The sequence below is a fragment of the Ctenopharyngodon idella genome, chromosome 15 (genome assembly GCF_019924925.1).
Source record: "Ctenopharyngodon idella isolate HZGC_01 chromosome 15, HZGC01, whole genome shotgun sequence".
NCBI lineage: Eukaryota > Metazoa > Chordata > Actinopteri > Cypriniformes > Xenocyprididae > Ctenopharyngodon > Ctenopharyngodon idella.
The window spans coordinates 7,033,961-7,061,718 of record NC_067234.1 but is presented as its reverse complement, the minus strand read 5'-3'; the positions used below and the strand labels follow the sequence as shown (position 1 = coordinate 7,061,718).

At 36.0% G+C, this 27,758-nt stretch overlaps 1 protein-coding gene across 1 annotated transcript in view; it reads right to left on the bottom strand.

Moving 5' to 3' along the window:
- Nucleotides 1-22,191, bottom strand: part of cog6 (component of oligomeric golgi complex 6) — a 67,705-nt gene extending 45,514 nt beyond the window's left edge. Inside the window, exons 1-5 of the mRNA XM_051863905.1 lie at nt 21,969-22,191; nt 21,022-21,165; nt 19,067-19,138; nt 18,771-18,829; nt 1,226-1,337 (exon numbers count right to left, since the gene is read on the bottom strand). Coding sequence (XP_051719865.1) covers nt 1,226-1,337; nt 18,771-18,829; nt 19,067-19,138; nt 21,022-21,165; nt 21,969-22,190 — 609 coding nt within the window. The 5' untranslated portion in view covers nt 22,191. The remainder of the gene's footprint in view (nt 1-1,225; nt 1,338-18,770; nt 18,830-19,066; nt 19,139-21,021; nt 21,166-21,968) is intronic.
- Nucleotides 22,192-27,758: the final 5,567 nt, after the last annotated feature.

The window sequence follows — 27,758 nt, the reverse complement described above, 5'->3', positions numbered from 1 at the left end:
AGTGAGATTAAATAAAGTATATGTGTGTTATTTAACATATTGCAGGTTTGAGTGATATATTGAGTGATATATGAGCATATTTTTATTCATTTTGAGGAATACTGAATCCAGGGTTCCTACACATTTGCCATTTCAAAATTCCAAACTTTTGCAGACTCAAATTTTATAAACCTCTCCGTAGATTTTTCAGACCATATTTAACATAAATGGATCATACAGCATTATTTTCAGCATTATATTGGTATATAGTACAGTCATCTGTAAATATATTTCTGTTATATTTCTGTTTTATGTTCTGTTTTTCCAATTGTTTTCTTAAAGTGATAACATGCACTTGATAACATGCAACAACATCTAAAATGCTTCATAACCTGCATGTATTCACCTCTGACACACTGGTTTGACACTAAATGTAGTTCGATGTTGCACGATCACAAAACAACAAAATACAGTCTGAATTAAATGATCATTTGATCCTTTATCTGTTGCTGGTTTGAGTGGCAATTACGTTCAAAGGAGACTCGCTTATGGTAACAGTTTGATAAAGTTTCATAATGAAAATCTTGAAATTGTTGTGTTCGACAATCACTATATGATCTCTAAACTTTTACCATGAAAACACTTATTTTAAAAAATTCTATATTCTATATTTTAGAAAACAGAATAGGGTCAATAATGGTCTAGAAACTCTGGAGTCTTTTCCATACACTGTTTTCTTTTTTCCGGACTTATCCAGACCTGCAAATTACAAAAATCAAATTCCATATTTTTCGATACTTTTCCATACTGTGTAGAAACTCTGTGAATCTTTTTTTGTGCAAGTGAGATGAGTAAATGCATGTTCTCATTAGTCCAGAAATACAATAACCATCATGTTTACACAGCGCACACATCGCCTCTGCACTTACTCACGATTTCTCTCAACATTGGGACAGGAGCCAGTCAATAAATGAGAAAAACAGTCACTTGCATTACGTGTTTGAAAAAAGGACCTCAGATATTTTGTATGTGTTACTTTATTAGTTGCTTGAAAGTAATCCAATTATGTAACTCGCATTACTTGCAATGCGTTACCCCCAACACTGTTTATAATTATCATTCAAGATAAAAAAATAATGCTGCCAGTCTGCCATTTTGAAGTTTGACAGCATTCACATGCTTTGATTCTCAAATGAAATTTCACAGGAAATAGCAAGCAGTTTCTTGTAGGATAACGTGAGGTCACCTCTGTGATGGGTCCATCTCGTGCGGAGCGTAACGTTGCCATCTCGGCGACGGACAGCTGGAACTTTGACAGGAATGCCTGGGCCACCTGAGCTCGAACCTCCAACCGATGACTAAAGAGAGAAGGAATATAACTTTACATAATTCAATAATTTCAGCAGAGTCATATAAATATATCTAGAGAGAAAGAGAGGGTTTCATTTGGGCGAGACATATTTACATTTATTTCATTTGTGTACTCAGAAAATTCTATCCAAAACAACTTCCCTGAGCCAACACTAGATGGCAGTCACACTCTTGTCATAAATACAACTCACATTTATACTTAAAACTTTTGAAACAAACATATCATTAGTCTTTCATCTATTTATTTTTAAGAAAAGAGCAAAGTAAGAGCAAGTGTAGAAAACTAGCACAGGGAAAAAAGGGCTCGAGGCAACATTATTTGAACAAGAACATCTATAAAGTATGACATCAGAACAATAGCAGTCATGACAACCACTGTCCTCAGAGAGCAACTCACTGCTGATTCAGCCCTCTTTCATTTCTTCACTTTCCTCTCACCAATAAAGCCTACCAGCACTCAGACTATGTATTTATTTTGAGGAGTTGCTTGTAATTAGCTATTGTTAAAGCAATAATATACTAACATAATATGTGTAATGACATAAACATAAGTATAATTAATAAAATTAAAAAAAAGTTTCGCATTTTGCAATTAAGTCTTCCACACCATATTATATTTCTTTTGAGCTCCTGAGGTGGATATTTTCAAAGCGTTAAGCACCACGTGACAATTTGTTGAAAGAATCAATTATTGGTTGGGCATATCCAATTGGAATCAGATCATATTTAGCAAGTGTGAACTGTCGCTGCTTCATTAGGCGCAGTAGTACAGCACCATGACTACACATCATGTTGTAAGACAACATCAGTATTGCAAAACCCCTCCATATTGCTGCTGTTGTTTTTTGGTGTAGGCATTATCAAAGCAATGTCATTGCCATAGAAACCAATCCAGATATTTCGGAAAATGAAAGAGCTCCACAGAATACACAATCGGATCTGAACAGCTGCGATAAATAGTGTGGACAATCAGATTCCAATCTGATAAACAAATAATCGGATTTGGACAGACTTTGTGAATGTAGCTTTTGTCCCCCAACATGATAACATGGTGATTATTAAAATTAGATATGGAAGAAAACACTCAAAGCTTTTGCGTTCCCCCAAAAAACTTTGCATTAGCTCACAAAACTTTTGCAAGAGAACACAAAAATTGGTGATGGAAATAATATGAGGTCAGAGGAAAAATCTATATCTCAATGCTTTTGTGAGTGAACTCAAAACTTCTCTGGGGAATGCAACTTTTGCGAGCAAATGTAAAACTTTTTTAAAGTTATGTTTTTAGCCTTTTTATGCCTTTATTGCAGGGGACAGCAACCTTTTTGTCATGAAGTGCCATTTTTATTTTCTGAGTGAATCACTGTGACATTTATAAAAACACATACTATTTTAAAGCTGCAGTCCGTAAGTTTTGTCTCTTTGTCGCCATCACTGTTTGAAACCTGCAATTGCAGTTATTTGCGGAATTATCTTTACATGGGATGTGCATCGGCACAGCACCTCTGTGCAGATGAATCTAATGTTTGCTGTCAGTCACCACATCGGTGTAGATACTATACTTTGGAATCACAGACTGTAGTACAGATAGTCTTGGAAGTATGACCAAAATAAGAATTTTCATCAGAAAATGTCTGCCACAAATCTGCCACTTTTGTTCTGACGAACTGAGAAAAAGAAGCATTACAATACATTTTCCTGACCAGCGTTACATCATTATAAAAGTAACTAATTACCAGGGAAAGTAACTATTGCGTTACTAAAAAAAAAAAAAAAAAAAATTCAAATATGTCAAATAACTTGGATGCCCCCAATATTAAATATAAGTCTAAAAATAAATGATGTTTGATCCGACTTGTGACTCATGATCCGCTCTTGCTCACGACATGAAATTTCTCTGTACTGTACTATGTGTTGTTAGCCATTAAAGAAAACGTATTTTCATATTTATGTTTAAATAAGCCTATGTTATGTTTTAAATTCATCCATTTGATTATGAAAAGTAAACAGCATGAGTAAGATAGAATACATCATATGATGTGCAATATATCGGGAGACATGGAGTGGGTCAGACATGATTTTGACCACTTCATTAAGTTTTGTTCTGTAGAAAGCCTTTCTTTAAAGTGAATTTCGTTTTGTTTCTTATTTGTATCTTAATTTTAATCAATGTTTTATCAACCAATTGCCTGGATTTAATAAATAAGAAGCAAATATAGCAGATAATATAATTATGACATGGAGGCGCCGGCGCGATCACTTGCACATAAACTGGAGAGCGTCTTATAGGCTAAACGAGCCGAAACTCAGCAGCTGCTTGCTTCATAGACATGAGAAATATATCTATAGAAAGCTTGAAATGTCTACTTTTAATAGAAATAATTCAAAATGAAAAGAAATAGGCTACCCTGATTATGTAATCCGAATGAAATGTGCATTCTCTCAGTATGCGGAGATGAGAGTCAGCAATGTCAACGGTTTATTATGGTTTATTCTCTCCAGTATTTAAGAAATTAAATTAATATAAATGTGATTAGTCAACTAATGGCTTAAATGAACAACTACTAGTCGACTAGAGGAAAAAAAAAAAAAAAAAAAAAAAAAACTTATTTCACATATTTTCGCAGCATGTCACAAAAGGTATTCTGGTTTGAGCTCGTGCTCCACTCGCATGCTCTGATACACACACACACACACACACACACACACACACACACACACACACACACAGAGAGCCTGCATTGTACATTATTATCATTTTAAAATTATATTTGTGTATGACTAACCTGTACTATTTCTTTACAACAAAATGCTTTGTAGGTATATCATCTCTAGTCACATACCAATCATCATCAGTTAGCATGTGTCCCACCCCAACACACACCAGAGATAAAACTTTGCAGGTCCTATGGCTGAGAGAGAGCTACTCGGATGAAAACCTCTTCAGTGCTCATTATAGTTACGTTTTTTTTATGGTAATGGCAACGGCGTTGTAACGGGAGAAAAAGTCATTTGTTTGATTACTCGTTACTGAAAAAAGTAACGGCGTTAGTAACGCCGTTTATTTATAACGCCGTTATTCCCATCACTGGTCCTGGCAATGGTGATTAAATCTAATGATCGCTTAGCTCATATCACATCAAACCATGCAAATTATTATTATTGTTATACTTTTTTCTCAAATTTTTAATGTTAACAACATCAGAATTGCGTAACTACGTGTATTTAGTGTGTATTAGTGTTACCTGTAGATTTCAATTTCTGTACAGTCTAATCAATCAATAAAGTTAATTTGTCATACCATACAATGCACCATCAAAATGATAAGTTTAATTATGCCAGCTGCTGTAAGAAAAGGCTATAAATGACCCGCCTCATCAAGCATCCTCACATGCGATATAGCCTACTAGCTGAGACTCCTTTTTAAACAGATGTGACACAATGATGCAAAAACGAACAGCGGCATGCTCGAATTTCCTGCAGAAACCCATCAGTACAATTCGGAGCTTACCGTTGTGAATCGGGCTAAGGTAAGGAGATAGTTTTGAATGCTGGCTGGTTATGTACTTGCTCAAAAATTGATTTTGGATCATTTTTAACCAAAAAAAAAAAATTGCAGACTGCAGCTTTACATATTTATAATAACTAACATAGAAATAGTGTAGAACCTTACATTTTTATGAAGCATTTTTTTTTTTATTAAAACAATACAAATTGTTTTAAATTTGTCAAAATCCTTTAGCTTGTTTTCAGGTTTAAATTAAACTTTGAAGAACAGATTTCCATTGGGCCTTTTTATACCTGGTCATTCATGTTTGTTTATCGATCTAAAACTCTTCAATTTACATTTGAAACAAATATAAATCTAATCTTCAATTCACAGGCTGTATGCAAATTCAACTGAGTTCATGCCAATGACAGCAACAGATATAAGCTTCATTTTAGGCCTATTTATCACAAGCTAATTTCAAGATCAAAGACCGCAATAGGAAAGAAACCGGCCTCAGCACATGCAAGATAATTCATTTGGGCAGTTTGCTCGTTGGCTTACTGAAGAAATGCTCAGCTACTCCTCTGTGGCAGGCCATATCTGTGGTGATGCCTGTTGCAGTAGCGCAGTCATATGTGGCTACCGGGAGCCGTTTTAACACAATTTCACATACATATATACATATATATATATATATATATATATATAACATTTTGGGAGGAGTACAATTTATGTGGCTTCAACAAACATGCCTTAATACTTGTCCAGTTTCGTCTGGAATGCGGAAAAATGCCTTATGTTTCGGAGGGCATTTACACCTGGTCTTTTCACGACTGGATAGTTAAGTGACCAGGTATGCATGAACGGAGGCTACATAGTTTGCCGACTCCTGCTTTATTGGATAGGACAGTTACAGATCAGAGAGGAAAGCACCGGGTGGAGTAAGGGCAACGGTATCGGCAAAGGACATCGAGTCAGGAATCGAACACGGGTCGTCAGAGGCGCAGTTGCGCTATATGTCTGAGCACTTGCCCTATCCATAACCGTATCGTAGAAATCACACTTCTCTCTAATTCCTTCTATTTTTTTTATTGTAAGTTTTAGAATTTAGTGTAAATTATTAGGTCAAGAGTAATGTTGTCTCTCCAAAGGCCAGTTCACACCAAGACCGATAACTATAAAGATAACTATAATAATAACTATATTTGCGTCCACACCAACGAACGATAACAATCTGTTTATTCTAAGCTCACACACTGCGGTTTCGAAGTGTTTTTGTTGTTCTTGTTGCATTTACATGGCTTTAACCAGCAGATGTCCTCAGCATGCTATGTTTTGAGTGAATAGCTAGTGTAATCAATCTAATCTAACAGTGAATTTAGTTGACGAAGTCATTAGTGGAATAAAACAATGCCTAGTCTTTTTCACTTCAACTTCAAAGGAAGCAAGACAACATGTTGTTGAAGCTAGCACTGGATACCTGAGGTAATTTTGTGTTACACTGTTTGCTAGCCTGGCATAATGATCTCATCGTTAATACTTCTCACCATTTATTCCGAGGGTAAGACTAATTGTTTTCCATATATCCATTTTCTTTAAAGTATCCTTGAAAAAGGGGTTTGACTTTTCAAACAGTGGTGGCTTTTTCTGGACCTTGGTGATTAACGTCTCTGCAATGACGTCTGCCATTTTAAATGTGCAAGACCTTAAAGTTAGAATGAATTCTGATTGGCTCTCAGTGTTTTATCGTTCAACAGCTGGAAAAAAATCGTTCTGAAAGTGATCCCAATGATATTATTTCTCTTTATCGTTATAGCTGTGGTGTGGACAGTGCTATTCTTTTACATTTAGAAAGATTTTTAGAGCTATATCTTTATCGTTATCTTTATAGTTAACGTTCGTTATCGTATACTTATCGTTTCAAAGTAGCTTTTACACCCAGAATGCACCAGTTTTGGGTAACGCTCAACACAACACTGGGCATCTCTTAAACAAACAAAATATTATGTTATATATGCTTTAAACTGACAAAAAAAAGACAGCTTCACAATGTTTCACACACTCTTTTCTTCAACAGACACAGTCAGAAAATGCAAAGAGAGAATGAATAAGAGAATCTGATGACAAATTTGACGGACCTAGCCAACAGACATCAAGTGAGGGCAAGTTCCAATCATACTAGGGGTGTGTGATATGGCAAACTATCACAATTCTTTTTCATGTTGGTTTTTAAGACTATTTTGCAAGTCACTATGCAGTACAGCCAAACTAATTTCCCTATTTTTTTTTTTAAACAGCCTTACAAGGTAACAAAAGAAAAAAGAATGACAGACCATTTAGGCCAAAGTAGAGGTGGGCAATTCGACCAAAATCTTTTCACTTATGTTTCATTATTGTATCTTTGTTTTGTTTTAACGCTAGCATTCAAGACAGAAATTGAATTAACAAATGTAACAATGAAACCCTACATAGACTTCACTGTATGAATTAAATATACACTGACTCTTATTAAAGCTACTTAAGCTATTAAGATCAGTGAGTGCTTTTCGTGCTTTGTATTTTGTTGTTTGATTAACATTAATGACACAAATGGCATTAGATTTATTAGTCTACTGTCACTTTAAGACCTAATGCATAGATCTAATATACTGAAACACGTGTATCATAATATACTGACATGCATCCGAATAGGTTCCATTCACTCAAGACATAAATGACCATGTTTATGTAAACCTTGTGTGTATTGGACAGTTTAAAACCAATAAGACATGAAAGAGAACTTCGTTTAGTACTCACGCACTGTGTGACAGAAAAGCTTGTGTCAGAACAGTGTGTGAATAAAAAGTTTACCTGGCAAGGCTTTAAAACACATGCAAATAATAAACTTTCGATATGGCAAAGAACTGTACTGTCACATGAACTTAACCCTACTGCTGCATTGCTAAATGTGATTTGAATGTACGTCGCGTTGTAGCACAATACTATGATTTCTCTTTAAAGGCAGATCTTGGAGACATTTTAATCATTCACAATCTAAAATCAGGATATCATACACCCCTAAATCATTCTCTCTGTAAGATGTTTCCCCAGTTTAATACATAATGTTACCTTAACTCTCCCCATGGCTACGTGCTTGTAACAGTGTTTAACATGCCAAAGGAAACATGTAAGCATTCAGGGGACGTGTCTAGTCGTGTGGACTTGCTTTGGGATCATATTCCATGTTTCCGGTTTCAAAGAAGTATTTGACATTTGCTTTAGGCCAGGGGAAAGATATCCAACCTGGAAAATTTGAACAATGAGAGCATGTCAAAGATGTATTAAATGACTATAATGCCCTGCCACCCAAGGTTTACCTCTGCAGGGTGTGTGTCTGTGAGGGACATCGTAAATGTCAGAGATGATGTAAATTACAACTCAAAGAGACAAGCTTGCTGGAAAGAAAACTGGAATTTAGGCATCCAATTTAAAGGAAAAGTTCACGCTTCTGTTTTTATCTACTATTTATATTGTATATGGTTTCAGCTTTATTTCAATTAACAGTAATACATTTTAATAGTTTTAGTTAATAATAATAATAATTTTTGAATAAATCATTCTTCTGAGTCAGATCTTTTCAGATCTTGATCCAATTCAGAAACCCGATCTGAAAAATATGTTTGCAAATGGTCCGAAGTTCAACTTAAGCTGCGTTTAAGTCCACTTTTTTATGTCATCCCTCACTAACTTGCCTCCATCTTGTTCACTCGGATGCAAGTCATTGCTTACTAGAGGTACCCGAAGCTGACTTCCGAATTCAGAAAGGCATGGTAAATGAATAACGGAGCCCCAAAAGGGACATGGTTAGGCTTGCTGCGGTAGTCGGTTACATTACATCAGATTTTACTTATCATATGAAGATATTGAGGAGAGATGACCAGCCAATGGCAGAGAATTTGGTGTGCAACCTAAGTTTGGTGATCCTAAGTGTCATTGACAAATATTTTATCTTGTAAAATGTGCGATCAGTACCTACGCTCCCTATACACAGAGTACACGTGATCGCGAATGCGAAAGCAAATGTAAAAAGCGAGCGTGCATTGAAAACCCATTTCAATACAAAGCATATTGATAGCGGCTCCCTGATGCCCGCAAATTATATATTATAATTATTATATATTATAATTATATCTAATTACCCAACTATGTATTTGCAAGAGAACGCAAAAGCATTGAAATATATTTTTTCCCTTCACCATGTCCCTTTAGGGGCTCCGTATGCATTATTTCCTTTCCGAATTGGGTATTCAGCTTCAGGCACATTCCTATTGCTTACATTGCACGAGTGGCCACTACTGGAGGAACACTTGCAACTGGTTTTAAATTGAAAACCCTATGCGCTTAATCACGTTAGTCAAGTACGAGCACTGCGAGTTGCTGTTGTGACATCATTGTGGTCTATGGATCTGGTCTTTGAAGTAGACTTGCTCCCTTGGTCAAAATTGAGGGTCTGTCCAAATAAACTACGGAAGATTGCGATTATTTCTAAAAGTGGAGTTAAACGCAGCCTTGGTGGTTCAATGATTCGGTCACAACAGCCTATTGCAGGGGAAGATTTTCAGTGACCTAAATTTCAATTTAAGCATCACTAGGCTATGGCTTCAGAAGACTTGAAGACAGTTCTACCATGTGTCTGAAAAGGACAATAAATGTGCAACGTTTTTGCAGAGAGCAGAGACAGCAATGATAGCTGCGAAAGTGATACTGTTCCCCAAGCGGCTTTCTGTGCGCCTCCGAGACAGAGTGGAACACAGACAAGCAAAGTGAACTTTAAGCTTTGGGTTCGAGCCTAAAAGGTTAAAAAGACACAGAATGTCAAAATGCCCGGCTTGGTGAGTATTCGCTTAAACACCGTTGGTTATGTCATAAGTGAACATAAACAGTTGGGAAATAATTTGCATGTATATTGGATCTGTGCATTCAGTCTTAAAGTGACAGCAGCCTAATATTCCTGCTGCCGTCTGTGTCATTAATGTTAACAACATAATAAAATAAAATAAACAACAAAAGACAAAGAGAAAAATCACTATCTGCTCTTTAGTAGATTTAGTTGGATTCATCTATATTTAATTTATACAGTGAAGACTATGCAGTGTTATTTTACATGTGATTACTTTCTGTTGAAAATGACTGTTCTGTTTTTTTTATTTTTATTATATATTTCATAGGAAAGCTACATTTGTTAAGGTCTAAGCCAGGGCTATTCAAGTAGTTTCATTCGAGGGCCGATTATCAAATCAAAAAGTTGAGGTGGAGGGGGAAGAATTATTTTATTTATAATTATTATAGACTTAAATGAAAATATTCTGACAGTGAGGCTTGGTAACCATAGGCAAAACCATACATGGATACTCACTACCACTGCCAAATGATATTATGATATGTTATATAGCCCTACAAAAAAAAAAAAAAAAACGCCTAAACACAGGTAAAAACTACACAGACCTGTACAAAGAAATTAATTATATATTCCCCTACCCACCTAATAAATATATTGCAATATAAATGGCTATAACATAGTATTCATTAAATATTCCACATTTCCACGAACCATGGTAAATTACTACAGTTCATTCATGGTAAATGTTTGTACGGGTGGTAATTTGGGGATTTAAAAGTCTTCTAACGTCATTCTTAGCACGTTTCTCCTGTTTTCCTCTTCAGTCTTGTGGGGAATGTTTAGGCTGTTTCATCCGATTTAAAACTAGTTTAATCATCAAGTGATTTGTGGTTTATAACCGAGAGGAGTGTGTCAAATTGAAGCGCTTCTCACCGGATGTCGCAACGCTAATGGTATCCGTAACCGGGAATAAACGCAGCTCCTTTATGCTTTCGTTCCGTTATCCACTGCTTAGTTTAAAGTAAACTATCGTAACACATGAAACCAGCGCTATTTGTTCTGTATTTGTTGTTACTGACCGAGAAACCACTTCAGGTGATTCAGTGACAGAGCGGTCCAAACGAATCTAAATCGTTTCAGATCGTTATGCAAGCGCGTTGGCCAATTCACAAGAATCGAGACAAAAGAATGATTCATTCACGAATGATTGGTATCGCTGTTTCCGTCGACAGAAATACGGGATAATAATAAAACGTTTCTCAGGTCAGTCGGAGGAGCGTGCATGGTACGAACAGTGCAGCTACAGGCGCCACTGCGGCCATGTATCTAACCAAATTTAGCTGCACCGCCAGGAAAAGAGAAGGAGGGATGTTGGGGTGCCCTCGGGCATGATGAAGATGATTGGCGGGCTGGATGTTGCCCGCGGGCTGCCAGTTGAATAGCCCTGCTCTAAGCTGTTCCTAATTACCTCTGGAATGGAATATGTTGCACATGTTGCTTGCCAATAAATAAAGAGATGTCAATTCATGATACGTTCTCATTTCTTAAAATTTTAATACTTAAAATATTGTTTTTAAGAATAGTATTATTTATTTTAGTGATCGTATCTGTGATCGTATCGACCAATACTGCTTCTGGTGATCGTAATTGGCCCCAAAAATCCTGATCGGAGCACCCTTATTTATAATGTTTTTATGGCACTAAACTTTTATTGCTGCATTAAAAAAACTATGATTAGTACATTCTTTAAAACTTCTCGTTTTGTGTTTCTTGCCAGAAAAAAAAAACAAAACAAAAAAAAAACATTATATAAAAAATTAACACGTCAACACTTGACTGTCGTTTTTTTTTTTTTTTTTTTTTTTTTTTTTTTTTTAAAACTTACCGACTAATAAAATCTTAGTCAACTAAGCCTCTTCTAGTCTACTAACGTTTAGTTGACTATTAGGGGGCAGCCCTAATATATATACATATATAGAGAGAGACAGAGAGAGAGGGACAGAGAGAGAGAGAAAATATAGGTATTATTTAATAACATTTGCAAGCTTTATGATGCACCATAATAACACTGCATCTGTTAACACTGAAAGAACCATCCAAAGCATGACTCGTTCCTCAGCCTAACGCCTCCTCCAATCAAATCTACTGATTATCAAACGCAACATATTACAGAAATGAGTGGTAAAGACCTTAATCATTGCCTCAGCCCAGAAAAACATATCTGCAAAAGCTCAGAACACAAAGCAGCAGGCTTGCCTACTTATTGACTTTCTTTTACTTGCTATGTGGATGGGGGTGTATGAAACACGGAGAACATTTGTGTGGGTGGGTAATAAGGTCCCAGCTTAATTAGCACAATAAGATAACAGACCCTTCTGGATATCAGGATTTTCACTGCAAGTCTCCACTTACAGCAATATCACTACCAGAGAAAGCCATCAAACTTGAAACTAGTTTATTGAAGGACCCTTTAGAAACCAGAACAACAATAACAGGGTTTAGACAATTCAAAAATGGTCTTCCCTTTATGTTATATCAGTTATTCTGATGTTATATCAGAAATCCATCAGAAAGGTGCTGAGCACATCTCAAAATGTCACTGGTTGGACAGTTATCAGTTATTTAGCTTCCAAACATTCAGGATTACAGGATTCACATAATTCTACGCAATTTTGGACAACTGATCAGAAAGTAAACACAGAAGTTGAACTCATGTAAGAGTTCATGAGAGATTAAAAGGACATTCATTAGACTCACAAAGACAAGGGCTGTCTGAAGATGTTTCTTCACCACTTCCCACATCTTAGTAACTCATCTCTCAAGAATTTGTATTTTAGTACATCTGTGTAATAGGATTTCAGGGGTATTATTTTCCCCAATGATCCTGGACGATCCCCCAATTTTTTCAATATTATTAAATTATTATTATTATAAACCTAACCATATAATTATCCAGAAATAAAATTATCCAGATGTCTGAAGTTTGTGTAACAAAATCAGTCCAATTGCTATTCAAAACCTGCCAAATCACGGCCAAATTTAGCCCAATTGCGTACCATGGGGGTGGGGGGGAGGTTCCCCGCTAAAAATCACGTTCCAAGGGATAAAAATTACAGGGGGTAAAATTCAAGTTCCTTGGGTGGTTTCACTTCACCCCGCAAACTAAAAAAACATCCCACGTGTTTGGTTGCCACTTGACGTCTAGTGTAAAATTAGGGTCCTGAAGCAAAACCAGTTGAGAAACAATGGTACCGCATTCTAAACTATCTGCTGCTGATCTTCAGTAACATGTGTTGGATGCAAGAGGCATCACCAGGCTTCAGACAGGTGATGGGCTACAGCCTTCACAATGGCACTCACTTCCTGCCTCTTAATAAAAAGGTCTCTCAACACCAACTAAAGCTTCAATGATATGAATGAAGATATAATGAGAGGTAGTGATGAAGGTTGTGGAAAAACAATGCTGCCAGGTCCTGGTCTGTTTGACTGTCCTTGGTCTTTTATGTTTGAGCTTTCAGTGCTGTCATGAACTGGTGTTTTGCTGTCACTAATGATATTTGCATTTATTCTCAGTTTCAAATGAAACAGTGCTCAGACTTTTCCACTGACATCAAAGTGCTTTCAAAATCTTTGATACAGAAGGAAAAAAACATCCTGTTACACCACAAGTGAGTCTAGAGGTTTAAGGAGTGAAAAATTGGGGGCTTGTCCGGAATCACACTATACTTTATATGCAGAAAGTGTTGCAGAGTAAACAATAAAAACTTACTTAATTGATCAAGTCTCTCACAAACTTGAGCCTCTACATCAATGAATCATTTCAGTTAAATGAAGCTATGAAAACTAATAAATGAATGCATGTTGTAATATAAATCAACTCCTGTTGCAGGTATTTCTGCCACACAATTTTCTCAGTCAATATTAGTGAAAGAAAGGTCATCTGGCAAGACGAACTCCAGATTGAGAAAATAGAACACCAGCAGGTGTGTATTAATATTTGAGATCCTGCTTTCTGTCCTCTATGAAAGCATGACAAGCCATGTCCTGACCTGTCCCTCGCACAGCTGTCCCTCTGGGGACAGACACGGTCAGGCAAGGTTAAAAAGCAGCTGGACAAGCAGGCACAATCCCATCTGGCTGATGAAAATGTCACTGAGACAGGCAATGTCCCTACAGAACAGCAGGACAACATAATGTGGAAGGACACTTCATATATTCATAGAATACCAAACGTGACTCCATATGGGACAATGCAGTTAATGTATATTATTAGATGTAAAGTAGACATACTAATCAGTATTTTATTTTTGTCCATTGAAGTCAACTTAATGGTAGTCCTAATTTAGTTTTCATGACCATTTTCTCACTGACCCCTAAGGTGTAGTACATTAACGAATTTTCGGTATAATTTTGTGAGCAAAAAGGTCCACTATATATTGTCCATATAGTGCAGCACCGGAGTCACTTTCAAACCAAGCAGCTTTCTATTGGTAATGTTGGCCCTAGAAGCAGGATTGGATACCCCTGATCTGGGAGGACAAAGTTGCTGAATATTAAACAGGTTTTGCTATGCAAATTTCAGTGATCATTAATAAGCTCATGGTTATGGCATCATAAACAACCATGTTTGAGGAGAAAGCTTTTGCATTCAGTAGACCAAACTCTTATTTCAGCAAAAAGAGTAAGGGGAATCTTGTTTTCCGTGACATGTCCCCTTTAAAATGAACGAATTTGAAACCTCAAGGAATGGCATGAAATGAACACTAAGCATTTTTATCGGCCTGGACAAATATTTCCTGACAGCATTCCATTACAATACATTCCAGAAAAATGACCTCATTATAGTTTCATCGATGCCTCTCTCTCTCTGCTCCATCTCTTCTCTCTCACCTGTCTGTCTTTGTATGTCACTCTGTGGATTTAGACAAACTCTCCTGCTGGACGAGTACAGGGTGAATGGTAGTAGAGCGTGGAGACACCAGCTGTCCATCACAGCTGTCAGCATTTCCTTTGGTGCCAAAATCAAGGGCCGTTCCGCAAGGTCAGAGATACGATGGACTCTCGCTTCTAAAACAACAGGATTATTTCCTCTGCCAATCTCAGACTCGTTTAATCGCACAAACCTCTGAACTTAGCTCATCTCTTAATCAAAAGATCTTGTTCTGTCTTCACAATGTTCGCCTTCCTCACTGAAGTCTGCATCTCTTTTCCAAAGCCTAATGAGTTTCCAACCTACTGAGACATCATAGGCACGTACCTGGTGTGAAGTCTGTTCCAAAAGTTATGTTGCCTTCTAACACCTTCTGTAAGGCAGCATCACATTTATCCCTCACTTTGAATGTGATCGCACTATGAGTTTCTTATATTTGAAATTAAATTAAATGTAGTAGTATGTAAAAATGTGCTTAGGACTAGGGCTGCCCCCTAATAGTCGACTAACCATTAGTAGACGAGAAGAGGCTTAGTCGACCAAAATTTTATTAGTCACAGGGAAAAAAAAATTCCACAGGAAGTGGCGAAGTCAGGCAGTCTGTGACAGACAAATCATTACCAGCTGGTCTATGTGGTGAATACAGTACATCGGGCAGGGCATCCAAACGCTCGCCTATCATCATTTATTGATCTTAAATATGGCTTATCATCTGAAACGTAAGTAGTAGCAACTTCAACTGGAAAACAAATATTCTCATGTAATACGTATGAAACATGCATAGGCGCATCCTACTGCGGAGATGATGAGTCAGCTTCGTCAACTTCATCACTGCAGCGAAAAATACAGAAAACACTAGTTTATCATTTAATTATTAAAATGTTAAAGCAGTCTCCTTCTTTTCTCCCCTGACGCATTGATAATTATTACTTCTGCCGTTGTGCTGTGGCAAGCTTTATGTGTGCCCTTGAGCGCTGATTAAGCTATGTTGGAATTAAAGGCATATTATTATGATTTATATGGTTTAATAATAAACATGCGATTAGTCAACTAATTGCTTAAAATGAACGACTACTAGTCGACCAGAAAAATCTTTAGTCAAGGGCAGTCCTACTTCAGACTAAATCCTCCAGAATCTGCAGCAGTATTAGCAAACAAACATATTACAAATCAATGCCTCATAGCAATCATCAAAACTGAATATAGTTGACATTTCTAAACCCTCTAAATACTCACTGTCAATCCCACAATCCCCTGCATAAGCCTTCCGCTCAGCTCTCATAGAGACTGAACAGAAAACACCCACTCAGCTCCACACCAGTGGACACATACATGCTGCTTAGAAGGCAGCTGTCCATAGAAAGCAGACAGCTAAGTACCTCACAGCTATTTGTCTCTCTCCGCATCTCACTGGTCCACCACATGGCACACCACAGCCCGGCAGAGTCAATGCCCCGTCAGCCCCTCTCTTCAATCAATTCCACCCAAATGACTTTCATCGGCAGTCTCTCAAAGGCCATAAACAAGTATATTTCACCAGTGAGGGTCATAAACCTGATCTGTGGGTCACAGGAAGTACAAGATATGCTGAAGTTAGAGCCTCGATTTATCATTCTGTGCCTTCACCTTGAGTCTCAGACCTAGAGCCAAATTCCCTGATATGATTTGGTTCGACCAATCAAGTCAACAAGGAACACAGTCTCATATACCAGAATCCTCTTCTCTCCGCATCATTATTAACTTTTGTGTATCGCATTGTCTCGTTATCAGCAGCTAGCTTGTAATCAGTTGCATTCAAAGCTAGCAGCAAAACAGATAAGGAAATATTAATTGGAAATGTAAAACTGCGCCATCATAGTATATTGTACAATATAATGGAGATAAAATTTTCCAGCAGAAGACGATGAATGCTTCATTGACCTCATCAAAAGTTGGACATCACAGTGCTCAGTGGTGAACATGTGCACACTCTTTCATATTTCTCTGGCGTATAAATGGAAATGAGATTCGTGTAACACCGCAGTCTTGTTGTCATCTGCTCTGAAAGGCTGCCCTGCTGGCACTGCTGTACTGCTAAGAATAGTCCAACATTGTGATGTTTACCAGAAATAGAACACTGTGACATTCTGGTAGGAGTGCTGGATATTCATTAATTACAAAAACAAGAGTTTTAAATTAAATTACAGAACTTTTCTTCTCATTTTAGAAGCAAACATCAGTGCATAGAAACAGAATAAATGGCAACGGGAGAAATGATCTTACACCGTGGTATAATACACATACAGTGTATTGTGAGCCATTTAAAGTCTTAGGGATGTGCTGGAGTAGACTTTATAGAGTGCTTGACTCTTGCATTGTCAATACAAGAACTTGATCAAAAATTGATGCACCTCTTAAAGGGTTAGTTCACCCAAAAATGAAATTTCTGTCATTAATTACTCACCCTCATGTCGTCCCAAACCCGTACGACCTTCATTCACCTTCTGAACACAAATTAAGATATTTTTGATAAAATCAGAGGGTTTCTGAAGCACACATTGGCAGCAATGTCACTGCACCTTTTTAGGTCCAGAAAGGTATTAAAAACATTGTTAAAATGACTACTGTTTCAACTTTAATGTTATGAAGCGACTTTTTGTGTGTAAAAAATAAATAAATAAATAACAACTTTATTTAACAATTTGAACTGTTGTCATACACAGTTGATACATAAGTGTGTATCACTGTAATACATCAGAACGCCGGCTCAGTATTGTTGACGTGAGCAGCACGACACATGCGTGTGATGCTGATGCGCTGACGCAGGAGCCGGCCAATAATGAATCGGCATTCTGGCGTAGAACAAGGAAGCCTGCAATGCGTTCACTACATCAACTGCGTATGACAACAGTTCAAACTGTTAAATAAAGTCATTATTTTTGTTATTTTTGTTATGAGGGTGAGGTACTTAATTGACAGCAATTTCATTTCTGAGTGAACTAACCCTTTAATAGAAATAAAATCACAACATTTATTTCCTTCAAGTGGACTTAGATGTGCCAATTCATGTGTGAAAATGATTATTAATGCTCCCTCCCAACCATTCTTTCACAATTTGAGCTTGATGAATCAGAGTTAAGCTGTGCTGTTAGTGACTGCCAAAACAGCTATAAACTGAAGAAATTCCTGGAAAGTATGTGTTTTGAGCACCAGCAAATCTGAAAAGAATGTCCGTATACGGCATTCGTAAAAGTATGGCGTGCAGTACTTAAGTTAAAATACTCACCATAAAAGGTATATGTGCGCCCTTATCATTTTGAGGATATGATAAGAGCGCACATATACCCAACACCCCCAAACTTCACCCCGATCTGGATCTGTATGTAGAATATGAACGCCCATCTGTTTTCAATGTAGCTAACTTCAGACAGCTTCATGTCATCTATGCAATTATTAAACTTTGACGGATGAGGCACTGATAAAAGACAGTTACTGCTGTAAAGTAGTGGCACTATGAAGTCATGTGCTTTTTTAAACCATTTTCATAGGTTTAACATTACATTATCGGCTCAGAAAATACCCTAATTTGACAAGAAACATCAGATACTGGAAAATGTAAAGGATAATTCCTCTATGAGTCGGGCGAGACTTCCACATTCAGGAAAAAGAAAAGCCAAAAACAATGCCAAAATAGAGTTTTTAACATTCTTGAACTTGAATAGGCTTGGACCGGACTAAATGCATACATTTAAAGTTTTAAATATTCTATTATATTATATAATGCATTTTATTTTTATTTTATTAATAACAATTAATAAACATGGAAGCTTAAATGTCTGACTTTTACTATTTGATGCTAAATAAAATCTGTCTAAACTAAACTTTAATTTTGGGTGAACTATACACAATACATATTGTCACAATCCATGATACATATTGTTGCATTTTCGTATTGCAACATATTGTGACACTATGTGTTGTTACACCACAGGCTCCAAATCACATTTAGTGCCACAGGGACTTTTTATTGCATTGCAACTCTCGTTCTTTTGATAATGCTTCAATATATGCCATCGGCAAGCCTGCTCTCCAGCTACTGAAAACCTCATATCAGTCAACACCGCAGAGCATTATATCAGACTCACTTCTCTCCTTGAAGTTTGTTGGTTTTCACAATCAAGTCCTGGGTTTGTTCTTTGGCTGCCTGTTGACACACAGAACATGAAAAAGCATGTTGGTCCTTCAACTATGTACATTCAAATATCTTCTTCAAACCCTTGAAATGGCTTTTAAATTTTTATTTTGTCAACATTCTGGAGTACACTAGACGACCTCAAAACCAATAGACATGGATATAAAATTCCAAAAGTCCCATTTTGATTTCACATGGTCTTTTACAGATGATGATGGTAACTATCTGAAAGCAATGATGCGCGATTACCTTTAATCTGTTGGTCATTTCTTCACAGCAGGAGCTCATGGCCTGAACATCTTCATGAACACTCTCCAGCTCCTGAAGCAGAAAGACACACTTAAGATCTCTGAAGATGAGTCCTATACAGCAGCAGAAGGTACAGAGCATGTGCAGATGGACCAAAGTGTATTATGTATATCTCATTTACATTTAGTCAGAAGCTTTTATCCATAATTTATAATAAGAATAACAACATTTGAAGCGCAGTACAGTTCAAAAGTTTGGGTATACTTTTGTAAGGATTTTGAAAGAAGTCTCTTATGTTTATTAAAGCTGCATTTATTTGATCAAAAATACAGTAAAAACTGTAATATTGTTAAATATTATTACAATTTAAAGTAATTGTTTTCTATTTTAATACATAATTTATTCCAAAGCTGACTTTTCTACATCATTACTCCAGTCTTCAGAGATCATGATGATTTGCTGCTCAAGAAACATTTATTATTATCATCAGAAATAATTATTATTATCATTTCTAATTATTATTAATGTTGAAAACAGTTGTGCTCCTTTTTATTTTTGTAGAAACAATGTATTTTTTTCCCAGGATTATTTGATAAACAGAGTGTTCAAAAGAACAGAATTTATTTTTTTGTAACAATGTAAAAGTCTCAGTTTTGATCCATTGAATGTGTCATTGCTGAATTAATGTGTATTATTATTATTATTATTATTATTTTAAATCTTAAGTAAAAAGCATAAATATACAGTGTAAAGGGTAAAGGGGTGTAAAGGGGTCAAGACATGAGAAATCAAATTTGCCAAATTTACACCGATCTTTTGATATCAAGGTCTTTTTGACATCAAGGTCTTTTTGACATCAAGGTCTTTTTGACATCAAGGTACCAGAAAACAACCTGCAAGTTTCATAGTTCAAAACATCTTCCTCATTATAAACAAAGCATTAATTTAATCAAACTCCAAAAACAGCTAGAATTTGGAATTTGTGATGTCACACGGGCAAATAAATTTGCATATGACTGCCTCCAGAGGAAGATATTGACAGATAGTTTTACATCGCATCGAAAGCAAATAGAACCCATTTTAATCACTGACGCTGTCTACACTGGATACAGTATACAGATGTGCATTCATTTTCTTACATACTCCACGCGCTTGAGTCTGCTGACAACAGGACAAATGGAAGAGTGAAAGAACATTCGCTTTGACGCATCCAGTTTAAACAGCTTGTTTGTGTCTCTGTACAGGTTTCAGAAGAATCCCAGCGTCGGAAAAAAGAGGATGGTTTATTTTTAATGGTGTCCCAGATCACGTCTGAGGATTATATGTTTGTTCAGAGCATTTTGTTTTGTAAACAAGGCACAGTGTAATGAGAGTTCGCGAAGAAATTTTTGTTGACAGATAAAGCAGACAACTGTATCTGAAAGCAGCTACATTACAAACTGTAAATGAATGATTTCATAAGGCTTTGTCTATAAGTGATGGTTCTATATGGATGTTTTCAAAACACACGTACAATAGTGAGTGGGCACTGATACTGTTTCCTACGCAGTGACGTTAGCCAATCGTAACAGTGGCCGTTTACTGACAAGCCTTAAAAGCCAAAAATGTCAAAAATGAAAGTTGAAAAATAATCCTTTTATCACATATATTTGTGTGTGTGTGTGTGTGTGTGTGTAAAAAATGTATTAATATGATAAGTTAACCTCAAGGAGCAAAAAAAAAAAAAAAAAAACATACCATGACCCCTTTAAATATAATGTACATACTACATAGAAAGATGACAGATCATAAAAAAGCCCCACAGGCAGCTTATGTAATGTAATAGTTTTGTTCTGAGCTGCTTCATAGAAATTGTTGTCAAAAAATAAATACTGTACATTTCTGCACCTGCCTGTATAAACCTATAATGAACTTCAAACTGCTTGTGTTCTACTCTGCTCTGCCTGTGAATTTACCTCAGTCACTTCTTTAAATATCCGTACAAACTCTTCATTGATGGACAGGCTGCGTCTCTCGATGTCTCCCCGCAGGTTCCTCCTGGTTCTCAGACTGTTCTCAGTGAAAAACACGGAGAGAGATTTCAACGCTTCCAGCATCTCCTAGAAATAGAGAAAATAAATGAGACAACAGGACCCTCATTGCTGATTGTTCATCAACTGCATCCTGCCTACAACCCATATGACAGGAAGATCATGGCTAGATACATCAGATGATATAATTCTATTTACAAAACACAATATATGTTCTGATCAAAGCAATATGTCTAATCATTACTGCAAACCTTCACCAAATGTACTGTTACAGTGCAGTACAGTACAGTGATGGCATGGAAATTCAATGGTCTTTCGAGATACACAAAAGTTTAAAAGTTTGGACTGGGTAAGATTTTCTTTAAATGTTTTTGAAAGAAGTCTCTTCTGCTCACCAAGGCTGCATTTATTTAATTAAAAATACAGTAAAATCAGTAATATTTTGTTTTCAATTTTAGTATATTCTAATTCATTGATTAATAGAAAGTTCGTAACAATGTAGTAATCGTTGCTGTCACTTTTGATCAATTGAATGTGTCTTTGCTTAATACACGTATTAATTTCTTTAAAAAAGAAACAAAGATAAGTAAATACCAAAATAAATGAACGTCAGGATATGTTACTTTCAAGTACCATTGATTTAGCATGTAATAACATGATACATTTTTATATAGAGTACACCACAGTACTGAAATTTTGGTACTTTTGGTGCTATCTTTGTACCGCTTTATTATATATGTTTAAACTAAGGATGAAGCATTTATTTATTTATTTTTTTTACTATTATTATAAATTATACTTGTAAAGAGTACGTAGTGACAGGTGCACTGCGAGGCTAATAAGTTAGCTAACGCAACCAAACCCACACAGACCTTGTCATTTTCCAGCCTGGTCTCCAGGATCTTGTTGAGTTTTCTGGACAGAGGGTTGTTGGTCTGTGAGGACACATTCCCGCTGCTGTTAGAGATGTGAAGGTTTGAAGCATCAGTTGACAGATCTGCTTTAGTCTCTGCCATCATCAACATCCACGTCAACCTCCAGGAAGCTGTTTTGAGTACCCAGAAAATCTTCCCACTGCAACAAGTGCTGAACATTTTAGTTCCGCGTCCCAGGTGGAACCACTTGGCTCTTTGGCTATTTGTGCTGAAGTTGTCATTGAAGGGAAATATTTAAAGTCGGCATGAAATGGAAATTGTGATAGTCTTTTCTTCCCTATTGCGACGTATCGAAGTAAAATGAAAAAACAAGAAAAAAATGTAGGCCGGCACTTGGTTTTGTCCATGGGGAATTGATTGGATTGTCATGTGAGTGAGTGACGGGTTGCCCCGCCCTCGCTTCAGTAAACACGTCATCAGAGAAGAGATGTGACTGCAAGAGGGAGGGGATGTTATTTTGATTAAAGATTATGAGGGTACCTGAATTTAAAAATAATAAATAATGATGTGCACGGATAAATCATTATTCCCCCAAGATTTTGATTTTAATGGAGACCTTAATAAATAATGTTTGAAATATTTTAATATATTTTAACAAAATACATTTTATAAAGTAAATATAAAAATATATATATTTAAAAAAAATTCTAAAATCTATTATTAAATATATTTTCATATTATTATAATGATATACAATAATAGCCTTATTATTATCATTATATTTTTAAATATATTGTAAATGTTTGTTTGTTTGTTTGTTTGTTTTTGTAATTATAAACAACTAGCCTATACTTAAAAACCAGAAGGTTATGGTATTTCCCCATTGTAGGCTATATAAATGTGTGCGTATGTCAGTCAGGTTTTGCGTACATTGTGGAGACCAAATGTCTTAATACGGATAGTAAATGATATTATATATTATAATTATTAATACAACAGTTCATTCTGGTTCTCGAATCTGATTGGCTGAGAGGTCTTTCCAGCCATGCGATATTCTACCAGTAACGCCACGGGAACCAGTTTATCATTTGAATCACTCACTCCACTGTCAGCATTCTCACAGCGAGTATCATGGTGGATGAGCAAACCCACCTTATTTTTATAAATACTGTTATTTTGTAGACATTTGAGTTTTTAGGCAAGAATTTAGTTGTTTAGACCTCAGATATGCAATTTATATATAAACATAACACCTATTTTAAAATTTGTTTAGACGCTTTCAGAGATGTGAGCTCCAGGCCGTCAGCGACCATTCAGTGCTCGTGTACCCACAGAGAACAGCTTCATCTTGGCCATTCTTTCAGGAATTTGCTGCTGGCTCTTGTGTAAATAGTGTTTAAACATGATGTATAATTCATTTTGGGTATATCAAATGGGCAATCTTTGGTCTTATTAATATATTACTTGGTCCAGAGCTAATAGATTTTGCTTAATGGCTATATTAAGTTTCATAACTTTATTTGCATTGAAATTAAATCCTGTACTAACTAGAGCACTGCTTTTGTACATTTGACTGAACTGTTTGCTCGTATTTATTTCCTATTTTACTTCTTATACTGTTATAATGGCTATTGTTGTTAATTTAAATATTATTGTTCAATAAATAACATTTTATATAAATAACATGCTGTATTTTTTGGTATTGAGAAAGAGTCTGTTAGTGATTTTGACTTCAGTGAAAGTTACATTAATACGCCATTAGATGGCAGCAATTGACTAGCTTTATGCGCGAGTCAGTCAGTCACAAAGGCTTTTAAATTGAAATCGACTGAAACAAGGAAACAAGGACATTGTTTTTACTTTAAACAACATCTTACGAGACAACTGACAAATGCATTGACTAGCGTTGTCATGGGAATGTCTTAAATGTTAAAAGGACAAAGATATTGCTTTCCTCAGTGGACATTCAAACTGATTTTTTGATTATGAAGAATATCAGCTAGATGCAGGTAATGTAATCGCTTAGTCGATCTCTCTCTCATAATACCATAATCTACTCTACATATTACAATAAGCTTCAATAAAGCGACTGAAAGTTCCTTTGTTACTAGTTCTAATGTGACGTTTTAGAATTAATAACGGAGGCTTGGGCTCAACTGTTAAACTGTCAACTTGAGATTTGAATCTGTGGCAGAAGAAGTAGTTCCTCACAAAAGAGGGTTTTTAAAGACAATCCGTTGTTGTTTCTTATTTATTTACACGCTTGTGCCATTGAATTGTTGTATAAACGCAATATCACACTTGTAGCCATGCGATAAGGCTGTATATCAGCACGACTGTGACCTACGGCCGAATCACAGCCGTGCTGATATAGAGCAATATCGCACGGCTACGAGTGTGATATTGCTTATATATTGAAAATGTAAAAATGCAGAAAAGGTTTGTGCAAGGAGGATTAGGGTTAGAAGAGACATTAGCTCAATATATTTATATATTTAAATAATAATAATAAATAAAAGTCAACAGAAAGTCTCAACTGTTGGAAAAATCTGGCAGACCCATGAGAATGAGAGGGGTTTGGGTTCTTTTTGGGGGAGATTTAATCAGTTCACAAGTTCACAAACATAATAAAAGTGATCTTTTGTGCTGACACACCTTGCTGTCAATTTAATTCCGTAACAAATGGCACCTGTAACTGTTGTCAAAATACAACAAATCACTTCAAACCAGTGCCTTGACATTAACTTCACCTTGCCAGAGGGAAAAGGGGAGTTACCTTGACAATGAATAATCACAACAACTACAGATATTGCACCAGAGAGGGCAAACACAATTGAATTTCAGCCCATTTCTCCTCAGAGGGATTAAACGGAGAGAGGAGGTGGGGCACAGGGTTACGCTCTCTGTAGTGTTTCAGGATGTGAGGCTTTGTGAATTATTCACAGCTATGGTCTCCTCTCCAGCATGCACCACTTTACACCAGCATCTCCTGAGCTTTACACACATGCTCTCTTCTGTCCCGTCAGAAGTCCGCACCCGCAATAATTATTCAATCGAGAATTTATTTTAATTTCTATTCAGAACATTTGCTCTCATTCTCATGGTAAAATCTAAACGCCCGTTCACACCAAAAATGATAACTACAAAAATATATCTATAACAACAACTATATTTCTGTCAGGTTCACTATCGTCAAAGATGACTGGCAGTTAGCATACAGTTTGGATTGGTGGTATGGTTCTGTTCTGGGCAAAAACTCCCTGCCCATCCATGCAGCCTAGCGTGGATAAGAGCAGGGAGAGCAGCGATAACCCCCCTTAAACAGAACAGAACCAAGTATTGCAATATCATTAATTTTCTTAATGACAATAATTAATGTAATTACATAACTGAAGAAATTATTTTGATCAAGAGAGATCAGAAGGGCAAGTCCTGATTGGACAAAGGAGGAGCTGGGGATGGAGAAGGGTAATTAGCTCCTGAGCAATGCGCTAAAGTTGCTGATAATACTAAACGGACCATATACAAATGCGGTGATAGGCGTCGTATTCCTAGGTCAATGTGAATCAGCTGAGTGTCAGCTGATTAGAGCTTGACTAACATGACGTACGCTTGATTAGCGTCCACACCAATGCATAATATTGTTCCGTTTATTTTAACGCATGCTGCAGGTTTGTCTCTTTGAATCAGGATGGATTCTGATTGGTTGTCGATGTTTTTACCGTTCATCAGCTAGAATGATTCCAACGATATTGTTTCTCTGTGCTGTTATCGTTATAGTTGTACTCTGCCATTCGTTTACATTTAGAATTATATTTAGAGCAATATCTTTCACCCAAAAATTAAATTAATGTCATTAATTACTCACCCTCATGTCATTCCATAAGGGTGAGTAATTAAACGCTTCAGTGTTTACATCCGAATGTAAGTATTGGCCGAGGCTGTTCACATGAGCAGCATGACACATGCGTGTGCTGTTGATGCAGGAGCCAGCCGATACAGAGCCGGCATTCGGATGTACACATGGAAGCACTGAACTGCGATCACTGCGTACGAGTCTGACAGAGTAGAGAAGAAATTGTTGAATAAAGTCGTTATTTTTGTTTTGTTTTTGCGCACAAAAAGTATTTTGGTCTCTTCAGAACATTAAAGTTGAACCACTGAAGTCACGCTGACTATTTTAATGATGTCTTTAGTACCTTTCTGGACCTTGAATGTGGCAATTATCTTGCTTTCTATGAGATAGAAATCCTCTCGGATTTCATCAAAAATATCTTAATTTGTGTTCTGAAGATGAACGAAGATCTTACAGGTGTGGAACGACATGAGGGTGAGAATTGACAGAATTGTATTTATTTATTTGAATTTTTATTTATTTATATTTTATACATTCTTGTTTTTTCCTTTGTTTGTTTTATGGTTTTACTTTGATTTGATGCAAGTGCTTTTAAGGAAATGTTTGCAAGGTGTGATATCAAATCTTTGAAAAATCTTTAGATTTTAGTCTAAGACTGCCACACCATAAATTACTTATACTTTAGCTAATTACTAACTTACTTACTTTATTTATTTAGATAGCCTACTTTTTATTTTTTATGAATTCCTTGTTGTTTTATAATGGTTTTACTGTATAAAGTTATTTTTTTTATTTTTTTATTTTTTTTAAAAAGCCTATAAAACATTTAAAATACCAATGTTGGAGAATTCTACTTTTTCTTTACTTTATTTCGATCGATCATGCCACAGACCCCCAAATATGATCACCCTCGTGCTAAGAACAAAAATTAGCTAATATTTTTATGTGTAAAGACTAATTTGGTTTCAATTATGTTACTTTTTTCTACTCTGTACTTTACTGTTAGATTGTTTATTTATTTATTTGTTTTTTTTTATTTATTTATTGAATGTATTTTATTAATTAAAACAATTTTAATGTATTAATTGAATTTTTTTTTATTTATTTAAATCAGTTTTTTTTTTTATCTTAATCTATTTATTTAGTTAAACTTATTTTTTTATTATCTATTTAATTTTAGATTGTTTTGTTTGTTTTCTCTAGTCTAAACTTTTCCAGGGACCACCCCTACTCGTTTGTGGCCCCTGGGGGTCCCTGCAGTTCGAAAACCAGGGGTTTTTAAACTTAATGATGCCAAGGACCCCCAAATATGATGAAACTTTTATGAGGGACCCCCTTCCTAAAATGCATCTATATATTTTTATGTATGAAAAAACATTTAAACTGTTAGATAAATAATAAGTGTGACATTATAAATACAACATATTGTTTCCAAACTTAAATTGGCTATACTTAATGTTGGATTTATAAACCTGAAGAAGAACATTTTTAATAAAAAATTTTTTTTGATAAGCAACTTTCACAATAAATGTAAGCAGTTTAAGTACTGCGTTAAGAATACAACCCCCAGTGAACAAGATAAAGGGGACTATAGTGAAAAAAAAAAACTCACTAGAAAGATACAAAGCAAACATATAGCCTACAAATCTGGAAAGTATGTATACTGCAAGGAGAGAAACGTTTAGAAATGAAACAGAATGTTCAGTAGACTTTAACCATTTTTGCTTTGTCTTTTTGTTCTCTGAAATTTACTTTAGACATTAGACAATACACCTATTTCTTTTATTTTCAAACGCAGGTATTCGTCTCAAAAATCGGTGTCAAAAGCAGGTTCCCACTGTGACAACAAATATAGACAACATTGCCAGCTGTAAGTTAAAGACAATGTGTGACATATGAACTGCATTTTTTTCAGCTGGGCATTAATGTTC